This window comes from Catharus ustulatus, chromosome 9 (genome assembly GCF_009819885.2).
Source record: "Catharus ustulatus isolate bCatUst1 chromosome 9, bCatUst1.pri.v2, whole genome shotgun sequence".
Classification (NCBI taxonomy): domain Eukaryota; kingdom Metazoa; phylum Chordata; class Aves; order Passeriformes; family Turdidae; genus Catharus; species Catharus ustulatus.
In genome coordinates, this window is record NC_046229.1 from 18,022,924 (window position 1) to 18,033,908 (window position 10,985).

A 10,985-nucleotide genomic window follows, 5' to 3' on the forward strand; every position below is an offset into this window, starting at 1 on the left:
TAAAGTGATCTTTAGTGTTATATTTTAAAAGGAAATTGGTGAATTGAGATGGAACACACGAAGGCTGATGATGGAGCAATAGTCAGAGTGATGAGGATAAACTGGACAGAAGCATCAGTTCTGTGCACAGAGGGAAGAAGATGAGTCTTGCCAATGCTATGCAGGTAATAGGTTCAGGCACATCTCTAGTTGTCTCACGTGTGTCTAAATGAAAAATAACACTCCAGTTAAGGGCATGATGGAAGAAAATTATATTTTGTAGAAATGGAGTAAAGGGTTTTGGAAACAATGAAACATTGTTTTATCAATGTTGAACTGAAACTGATGGCTATACACCCACATGGAGGTGTCAGATCTATTGATGTTCTAGTTTAGTTAGAAAAACATTAATGCATGAGTTAAACTTTGGAGTTGTCAATGTTTGTAGAAAACTTTGCTGGTGGTTTTTTTGGTTGGGTTTTTTTTTTTTTTTTTTTTTGTTAATTGGGTTATCTACAAGTAAGGTGTAATGAAATGAAAGACATGGGGAAAAGAGTCTCCTTTGGACAGGGAGAAACAACTGTCTTTTAGCAAAGGTAGTGCAGGACAATAGAAAGCAAAGTAAAAGACAAGTACCAGTACAGCTGTGCACAGTCTGAGAACGAGCTTGAAATTTTAAGCTTTTGCTGTCTTTCAATTTTGTCATTCAGCAACAAAGAAACAAGATTTTTGTCTTGGTGTTTTAGTGCTTTGCATTTTTGAATCCCTTAATGTGCTTGTCTAGCTCATCTCTGCTATCTTTTAAATCAGGTTTGTACATATTTCAGCATTGAGATCCATACACCACAATATCAACAGTTCTGGTTTTCATTAGAACCAAAATACTTTGCTGGCAGATACTAATTTTTCAAATACAGCTGTAGTTCATTGTTTTTATACAGACTTTCTTCTAATCTGTTTACTGATACTATTTCACCAGTATGTGTTTTCCTTGCTCTTATTTGTTTCCAGCTGCTCAATTTGACAATATTGTTTGCATCCTTGTTAGCTACTTAGTGTTTGGCACTGATTGACTTCCATGTGGTTTTGGTTTCCTAGTCTTCTGTTTATTTAATGTTCAACACAGGGTCTTCTAATCCTGACATCTGCAGTTTTACTCTTAACAAGCCCATTTACTTCAAAACTTTGCTGTTGTTGTATTCGCTTGTGTCACCATCCAGTGGGATAGTTATTACTTTGCTATGTACCTGTTTTTGTCATTTGTGATCACTACTAAGGTTCCCTGCTTTGTGTTATTTTGGTTGCTCAAATTTGGTATCCATAACTTCACAAATTGGTTGCACGATAGCAGAGACCAGAAATTCTAAACATTATCAACAATAGTTGGAAATTGTGGAAAAGGGAATTCATGAAGAACTGGAAAGGTTTTAACTCCATTAAATCCTTAAGCATAAAAGGACTTTTATTAGACATTTATTTTCAAGTCCCTTAACATAAGGTTGAAATGTATAGATACATGCTTCTTGAACTTTTCTTTTGGCAACTCTATGCCTTCCTTATGTACCTGTGTTCTAGTTTAGCAGGTAGCAGATGGAGAGTGAGGATGGATATAATTTCCAGAAACTTGGTATGCACCAAGGGAAGAAAGGAGTTTGTGAACACTAACTCATTACCAAGACTCATTAACTGTTGCCAGCTATAGCACCAGATAGCATGAGAGGTGCTCAGATGCTTATGGTGAAACTTCAGCAGTGTAGGTGGGCTTACTACTACTTTTAAGTTGTTTTCATTATTTTGTTGCTATTTTATTGTCTTTGCCTTTGATACAAATCAACAGTCATGTGAATTGTCAGTTGTGAAAAGAGTTATGTAGCTTTTGATTGCATTTTTAAATTCTGTAGCGATTTGTGTAAATTATGCTTACTCTCCTCTGTACCTCACTATTCATGCAGCATTCCTCCTGTACGAATAGTGAATTTCTGTAGAGTACTACTGGAGCCAGGAGGAAAGCATGGAGAAGGAAGGGCTAAACAGAAGCTGTTTCTTAGCAGTAACTAAGAGATCTGTGTTTCCTGTCTACACCACAGGTTGCTAAGTTCTCAAATGAAAGTCTCAAGAATTGTTCTTTGAAACACAGGAAAGGAACTGTTAGTTTTTAAAGACAATCAGATACAGCTCAGTCTTCCTACTTTCAGGCTGTCCTAATTAAATTTTGGTGATAGTGAGTCTTTAGAACAGATTGCCATATAAATATTAAAAAACCCAAAAACTCCAGAAAGGAGGAAAGAAAAGGTGATTGCTGTGACTAATGGAGTAAAATCTTGAAAAATGTGGTCTTAACACTGTACCATGTGGTCATGGAGTGAGGATGGTGCTGCTTCCTGACGAGTGGAGTTAAACAAGGCTGTGCTGCACTGCTGAGCATGAGAAACAATGTGCCAGTGTGAGGCACAAGGCTGTGTTGTGTTGTACAGAAGTGAAGGCAGAAGGTGTCATTTCTCATGGTGCATGCTTGGAGAGATCAGGAAAGGGAACTTCTGCAGGCATTTCTCATGTCTGTGTCCAAAAATAGCTCCTGAGAGTTAAACTCATGTACTTTTTCAAGTCGAATCACTGTTCCTTCTACCACTAATTGCCCAATCTGACAATGTGACATTGAACCATAGCATTTTATGATTGAGTTCAGTGATTCAAAACACAGCATAAAGGAAGTTCCTATTTCATTACTTGAACAATGTGGTTTGCAGGCTTCCGGACAGGCCTGGGTGTCTGAAGAGCCTTATGAAATGGTAAACAAGCTTGGATTGGTCCTGTATGACTCAAATACTTGAAAAAATGCTCCAGTAGTTTGAGCCTTATTCTCAGGATCTTGAGTATTATTTTATGAATAATGCAAAAATATTACATATTAATAACTAGTAGTAATTTATGAGATTCTTAATTGTGAGCTTGAGATTGTGGCACTACTTCCTGTTGATGTTTGCTGCTTAAATACAGTTAAATATGTTAAATACTTTATCTTAGACCAGAGTTTGGTGTCTTTCGGATCTGACACCTGTGTAAATCCTAAATTATTTGTTTGCACTGATAAAGTTGATATTTACAGTGAACAAGAACAGAATTTGAACACTGTATGAGGAAGAAATGAAAAAGCTGCAGTACTAAACCCAAACTTCCTGTTAGCTTAGCATTCTTGATCTTTTGCAGCATCAATAGCATTCTTCATGACAAAACAACACACAGGTTTAAATTTGATTTATTGAAAATCAGTTTTGCATAATTATTCAACATCTGCAAGTTTTAAAACATTTAATTCTGCATAAAAAGTCCATTAAGAAAAAAAAGTAATTCATATTCTCCTTTGTAAATTTTATACAGTCAAAAGCAATCTACTCTTCAAAATCCAAGTACAATGTTACTTAACTGCAAATTTGAATACCAAATCCTTCACCTATCATAAACATATTCCAGCTGCCAAAGTCAATGAACCTTTCTAGTTATTCCTGCTTTCATTTTCTCTAGTGGACCTTGAATGAAGAGCAAATACAGTCAGAGCTCTTAGTTGCAAAACAGTAATTTCTTCCAGATGAACTCTGCTGCTGATGTTGCATTTTCCTTCTCCCAGAGATCGCTGCTTGTAATGGGAGACGCTGAACTGCAGCAGTCCTGCATCTCTGATCAGAGCAGGCTGCATCCAGTAGCAGGTTAAACTGGGACACCAAACGGTTTTGCCACTGATGTGTAACTATAGAGAGGCACAGCTGGGAAACCCAATCCCTTCAGGTGCCCTTGGAAAACTTGGCAGAGCTTATCTGTTGGAGTTCTAAGCTGAAATCTTGACTCTAGTAGCTTGGAGAGCAGAGGTAGATGTCTTAGTCACAGCTTCCCAGAGCTGGTTCAGCATTTTGCAGATGGTTTGGAGCATCACACATGGTGATGCAAGCAAAGGTAACAACATGGTATAGTGCTATTGGGAGAGGGACAGGGAAATGGCAGGAAAATGTTACTTGCTACTCTAGCTGAAAGAATTGCTTTTTTCCTAGACATTGTTCTTATCATAGAAATAAGCTTTCAACTTAGGCAGTTTAGAATAGAAAGCATCATATGTAAGTCAGATACACAAAACCTTAAAGGGGTACAGTCTTATTTTGGACACAGCTTTGCAGAAAGATGTAGTAGCTCTCTATAACAAGTTCTGTAATAATAATACTTGTGCTTATAAAAACTATTATAAATATTATTGCTAGGTCCTCCTGTCTGAAGTTGAAGCTGAAGTGCTGTTTCTATGTTCTGTAGCCCTTGCTAGCATCTGTTTCATTTGAACAATGTATTTTTTCAATGCATCTATTGACCCTGTTTTTATTCATAAAACAACATTTAATCACAGAAAGTCTCAAAGTTGCAACTCTGCCATTCATACAGATGACCCCACAACAGGCACAACACTACTACATATACTTTTTTCCAAACACTTTTTTTTAAAAGTGTTTTTAATAAAGTTTTTTTTAAAAAAAAACTTATGGTGAAATGTAGTTAACACATTTATACAAGAAGTTCCAATGACTTGGCACGTTGTAAAATTTATTCTTGAAACTACTAAAAAAAAGTTAATTCTCACGCACCAGGAGTTTTGGCAATAACTGTACCCTCACTACACTGTTAAAAGCCGCTTCATCCAGGTATTATGAATTTCTGATTTAGTATTAGCTTTGCCTTAGTGCTACTACATATTCAGTTGATCATAAAACTTGCTGCTCCTGCGATTTGTGCCCTATTTAGATGAACAGCTAGGTACAGAAACAAGGGTTGTATGAAGAGTGTACTTATATCGCTGAAAGACTTGTGAGGGTGAGCAAAAAGGGAAAGTTTAGGTAAACAGCTTTGGTTTTATATGCCCATTTAAGTCACCTGTTATATCAGTCATACTTGTAATAAAATAAAGTGGAAAATAAGAGGGATTTTGAAACTACAACAGTCAGTGTTTCTTTTGGCATATCAGAACACCCCCTACCTTTATTAAAAGGAAAAAACATGAGAAATTACTTTTTAAAAAATTATCTATTACATGAGGTTACAGTAACTAAGAATTTGAAAAGCATACTTTAAAGTGTGCCTTTATTTGTTTGTAATACCATATAGTCACTTGTCTCATGTAATGGCCAAAAAGGAAAATAGGATTGTGCAACTACAGGACAGAAGGATTTATGAAAAAGAATTGTACCTATTTTCTCCAACTGTTTTTCAAAACTGCCTCAATTTCACATTGATGGTGCGCTTTTTTTTTTAAAGTGCTGATATTAGTCATCTGTTATAAAAAGAGGATCTCATATTCTTACATAGTTAGCCCAGTGTTTCTCCATGATGCCAAAGAAATAAAAACTGAGGATTTTTAAAAACATGTAATTTTGAAGAAAACTGACAGTAACTACCAATCCTGTAAACTTAGGCACATGTAAATTTACTCAGTATTTAACAGCAACTAAACCAATGTCTAAGTTACTACTTAAACTTTTATGTGAAAATGAAGAAAATGACAGTTATATTAACATTACTTTGCATATGCACCAAGTGTGCTATGCATTAAGTAGGCATTAACAATCATTAACAAATCCTACAAGTACAAAAAAAAATAGTTAATAGTATTTGGAAAAATGGGAGAGTTTGGGAGGAGGCATTATGTTCATTTTAAAAAAAGTAAACAACAAACCACCACAAAAAACAAGAGAAAACCCCTATACACAAAACAAGACCAGCACTATCACATCCAAAAAACCCAGCATGAATTGCAAACCTGATTTTTACTGTCTGTTCAAAAGAATCTGAAAGGTCTTTAGTTTCTTTGCTCCCCTTCTCCCCCATACCTGTTATACTGTTACGATCATAATATGAACATTAATGAATATTAAGTTCTACTTTTCCTCTTATCTTCAAAGAGACTTTTCAGCATGTAAACCTGAACAGCTGATACCACCACCATTACTCCCAAGTTGACCATGGACCAGAAATTCACTCTGTCAAAGTTGCTTTCTTGTATGTTTCTGTCACGGGCCTCAAATGCTCTGAGCAGGGTCTGAATCTGGACACTTTTGCTTAATCTGGCTTTGACACTGTTGATGGATTCCTGGTAAGTAACAAAAGAGCATTTTTAGAAAAAAAAAATCACCTGAATTAAGTGTACAGCTTGCAGCACATACAAAAGTATGTAATTTAATTTCTTGACAAGTGGAGAGTTAATTTCATTTTCAAATATACATATCCCATATACATAACCCGTAAGGATAAATGCAGCAGTAACATTTTCTCTGTTTCATATTTAACAAAAATATTTCAAAATAGCTATTCTGGGGAGCGAGATAAGTTTATGATGATAAAGTTCATTGTTACACAATAAGGAAAATGAACACCACACAAGAGCTTTAAACATAAGACATAATTCCTTATTTTTGCCAGAAAATGTGTTCACATTAAGGAATGAAACTACTGAGTGCTCATGTTAGTCCTCATAGAGCTTGCAGGGAAAGTAATACTTGGCTAAGTAAACAATGGATCAAATACTAACCCTAACTTTACAAAAATTACATATTTTATAAGATTTTCAAGGCTCTCAAAGACAAGTTTTGCATTTCCTTTTCTTTTGTAAGAGATACCAGTATGTAAACAAGTATCTATCAAATCCAAGTACTTTTTGTGATTAGTGTGAGTGGGTTTTTCTTCACAATTTTACATATAAATTTTGCTTTTTTCTAAGTGTCTTGATTGCCAAGACCTTGTCAGACTTTCAGATTCATTATTTGGTTTTGTTATTATTTAAAAGTATGTTATACAGCTATAAAATATTTTAAAGATTGTTTCATTATTTAAAGATCTGCATTGTGTTTATGGGAGTAATAATACTGGACCAAGCAATCCTTTGCTTCTACACTAATTTCAATATTTAATGATCATAAAGGGACTAAGAGCTTTGACTCAGCAGTAATCTGAATCCTACATCAAACAGGCTCAGCATACAGTTTAAGCAAACATAACCACTCCATGTCTGCAAAGATGAACCTGTAGTTTATGTAAAGTAACTCTCATTCTGTTTGAAAAGATGTAATAAAATTTGGGGGGAAAAAAATCTAATATAGTTATATCTAATATACTGAGGATAGAAACGGTAATCCATACTTCTGCAAAGAGATGATGAAGAGGCTAACACAGTATTTTATCTTTAAATGTGGATAAAAATTATGCAGTAATTCTAACTACATCATTAGGGCTAAAAAATGTTTTAATGCTCAAAGTATTCATTTCATTGCTGCTAGGGAAGAATGTCTCATTTGAGTAGTAGGAAGAAAGAAAGCTGAATTGGAAATCAAGTGACTGAGAGCTAGGCAGTTTTTTCTTGCTGATGAAGGGCCTATTCTGAAAAGATCTCAGAGTTTCTGTGTGTAAATGAGATCTATGGTACTAGACTTCCCATTCTAGTAAATTAATATTTGGAACTGGACTACATTCCAGGATGGTGCAACAGACCAAGGCAGAATGGCTGCATGATGTTGAGGTTTTTTCCAAATACTCTTACATCGAATATAATGAAAGATCAAATACTAACCAGAATATCTTCCAATTTCATGTCTAGGAGATCTGTGCCTGTAACATACTTCTTCCAGTCTTCCTCATCTTGACCATCTTCTCCCATATTGTCCAGGATCAATTCAAAGAAAATCACCTTTTCAGAAATGGTACTAAATGTGTTGTCAAAGCAGAACATGTAATCTCCATCTTCTGTTTCCACCCTGTGTATATAAGCAAAACATGATTATCTACACTTCCCGTGCTCTTCTCAAAAAGTCAGTTTTTGTAAGCACTCCTTTCCCTTTAAGACTGACAGTTGTGCACTTGGAAATAATCAAATCTTCTTTTTGTATAAAAAATAAGAACTCTAAAGACACCTTACAGATTTCAGAGTCACAGCAAAACCATCCCACTGACTCCAAAGGCTCAAAATGATGAAGACAGCAGCTTGCTTTCATTTTTTGGGGACTTGGAATCATTGCTAATCATTTTAAAAATGCACAATAAGTGGAATTCTTATGCAGTATAGTGAAATTACAAAAAATATTACATATTTTGACTAAAGGACTGTAAAAATAGGGCACTTTTAGCTTCTTATTTCACATGATCTTTTGATATTAGATATTGAGACCTTTTCAACTCCATAATATTATCACTGAATATTAACAGCTATTGTTACAGCAAAAATACCCTTCACTTCATGGTACCATTAATGTAAAAAGCATTCAGTGTTTATAAAAGGAAAACTGCTATTCTCAAACTGTCCTATTAGAAAGTCTTTTGTAATACTTAGGAATTTAAAGTACTCAACTTTCATTTAGTTATATTTGCTAAAGAAACAAAAAAGTTCTTTATGTAACACTTCCGAGTTTGAAGATTTTAAACTTACGTATGAACTCCATCTGATTTTCTTTCATCAAAAACTAGAGTTTCACCTTTCGGGGACAGCAGATGAAAATCAACATCTAATCCTGCTCCATCCAGAACCTGTGAAACAAACAAAAATAACCAACCTCTGACCAGCAGAATTCCTGATTGCATTGCTGACAGCAGCATTTTTAGGGAAGGCAAACGTTTTCAGGTAAGGGAACAGACGTATAAAGAATCTGAAAGATTAATCTGTCTGGTCAGCTGACACCAAATGAACTGGAAACAGATGAAAAAATGGTTCAATCTAAAAGCACTTTAGCAATTTCAGAATCTTAAACTAAATGTAATCTAAACCTGCCAGGCTGGGCTTATACTGAACCGTTCCCTAATTACTTTTAAGAATGGATTCAGTTTTATCAACAAGCAGGTTAGACACCCTGTAAAAATGCCAAAAAGAGATGGCTAAATGTGGCATTTTTATGGGTGATATCACTGATTGGCAAGTACCTGCACTAGTCCCATTTCAGTGGTAGAATTGTTCCAACAAGTCACTTTTCTGTATATACATGTTACACATATTTGTACAATATGTGCTGTCACCCCTAAGACCTCTTTGTTGGGTGAATTAACTGTGTTGAAGACAGGACCAAACTTCTTATGCCAATCAAAGCTTTACCACAAGACCTCACCTTCTGATGCATATTTAACGTCTGAACTCTGCCAGGGCAGTCTCTTTTCCCAAAGGCAGAAGGAACTGAAGGCGTTTATCTTCCTAAATTCTTGGAAGGTGTCTACAGCATTACAAAGCTGTGCAGCTTTAGCTATGTAACACAGCTACAGTTGTATCACACCTACTGTGTCTTTATGGGAAGGTAGTAATTGCGTAAGGGGACAGAGAGGGATCATTTTTATGTCATTACTTAAATCTGTGCTAGGGGAATTTTTTGTTTGCTTGTTTTCCAGTGAGCTTTTTGAGTATAGCAGACGGCTCCTGCTGAAAAGGAGAGCAAAGTTTACACTGACTCAAACTGACACTGAAGACACTTTAAAAAAAAGATAAAGGACAAAGAAAATTACTAGCTAACAGCTGATCACATTAAAAATCATACATATTGACATATCTTTAGGGCTATGCTCCAGTCTAGACACCCAGAAAAGAACCTTTGTATTAGCATAGGGTTTACCTTGTCTTTGGAGAATGACCTGCATCCTATCTTAAATATTCTTATGCTTTAGCCACTAATATAATTAAGTACAAAATAAATCTATTTGCAGTAATATACAGACCTCCTTTTCTACACATTCAAATAGAAAACCAAATCATTACCATTAACAGTAGTGCTAAGAAATTTATGCCTGAGTAGAAATAAGTTATGTATATGATGTTACACAAGTCCTTTCTAAAATAATGTCTTTATTTAGCTTATGATCAAACTACAGTCTTACTCTGTGTAAAATAAATTTCTGTTTGGCTTAGACAGGGCTCTAAAAAAAGCATGAACACCTCTTTTTCCATTCTTGTTCAGTTCTGCATGTAGCAGTGTTAGAAATTAGAAAAAAACATGAATTTCAGCTTTGTCTTTCAGTTGGGAAACAGAGGGGAAAAATAGATGGAGGGGGAAGAGAGAGAGATCCTGGCCCACTTTGAGGCACAGTAAGAGGGTGGGAGACTATTCAGTGCAGCTTAGCTCACTGTACCTATTTTACTGAAAAAAGTCTTTGTTTCAAGGAGAAAAAATAGTTTGAGATCGAGATCTATTCCAGACATCTCTGGGAAACTCGACTCTTCTCAAGAAGGACTTCAAAATCGTTATGACAGTCTGTTAAATTGGGCTGTTTCGGTGAAACTTTCGTCATTGAGATGAAAGGTGTTCAATATCAGCACAAAGATAGGCAAGCACAGGGTTTGCCCATCAGCACAATATTCCTTGTGCTTTAGAGCTACAACACAAGGTCACAACCGTGAACTTTCCACATTTTGCCCTGTTAAAGGATGGTGACTTGAGCTCCCCTAAAGTAGAAACAAAAAACTCCCCCAAACCACCAAAAGAACCTATTAGAATAATTGAAAAGGCCGCTAAGTTAGTTTTGAACTCCCGAAGGCAGAATTTCTACCAGAGTACACTTCCACCGTGGCTTTGCGGGCAGAGCCCGGGCTCGGGGCAGGGCACCGCGTCCCCGGGCAGGCAGTGCCCCTCAGGGCCAGGGCTGCGGCCTCGGCAAGGCAGCACCGAGCAGGGCCGGGCGGAGCCGCCCCACGGGGGCCGGGCACACGGCCCGGACACGGCGGCGCCGCCGGCACGGCGGATGCGGGACCTCAGCTCCCCTGGGGACAGCCCGCGGAGAGACGCCCCCTCCCGCCCTGCCCGACCTGGTACTCGAGCTCCAGCGAGGCCTCCTTGCGCATGGGCTGGTAGAAGCACTCCTTGCGGCCAGCGGGCAGCGTGAAGGTGAAGTCGCTGTCCAGGGAGGGGCTGAACTCGGCGGCGCGGGGCGGCGGCAGCAGCAACGCGAGGCACCCGAGCGGCACCAGCAGCAGCCGCGGCCCCATCGCGGCAGCGCCTCGGAGCGCGGAGCCC

General features: G+C 37.3%; 1 protein-coding gene across 1 annotated transcript; it reads right to left on the bottom strand.

The window, feature by feature from the left end:
• Positions 1 to 3,219: 3,219 nt before the first annotated feature.
• TMED5 (transmembrane p24 trafficking protein 5) lies at positions 3,220 to 10,978 on the bottom strand. Its single transcript, XM_033067906.2, has 4 exons — positions 10,778 to 10,978; positions 8,426 to 8,523; positions 7,574 to 7,757; positions 3,220 to 6,100 (listed from the first exon to the last, which is right to left on the bottom strand). The coding sequence occupies exons 1-4, from the start codon at positions 10,955 to 10,957 to the stop codon at positions 5,882 to 5,884; spliced, it is 681 nt and encodes a 226-aa protein (XP_032923797.1). The 5' UTR covers positions 10,958 to 10,978; the 3' UTR covers positions 3,220 to 5,881.
• Positions 10,979 to 10,985: the final 7 nt, after the last annotated feature.

What these genes read in the sequence shown, in the direction of transcription:
- TMED5 (XM_033067906.2), bottom strand. Translation starts at nt 10,957, where the DNA reads ATGGGGCCGCGGCTGCTGCTGGTGCCGCTCGGGTGCCTCGCGTTGCTG. An exon ending in CGCTGGAGCTCGAGTACCAG is followed by an intron (nt 8,524 to 10,777) that starts GTCGGGCAGGGC and finishes TTTGTTTCACAG; the next exon opens with GTTCTGGATGGAGCAGGATT. An exon ending in AAATCAGATGGAGTTCATAC is followed by an intron (nt 7,758 to 8,425) that starts GTAAGTTTAAAA and finishes TTATATACACAG; the next exon opens with GGTGGAAACAGAAGATGGAG.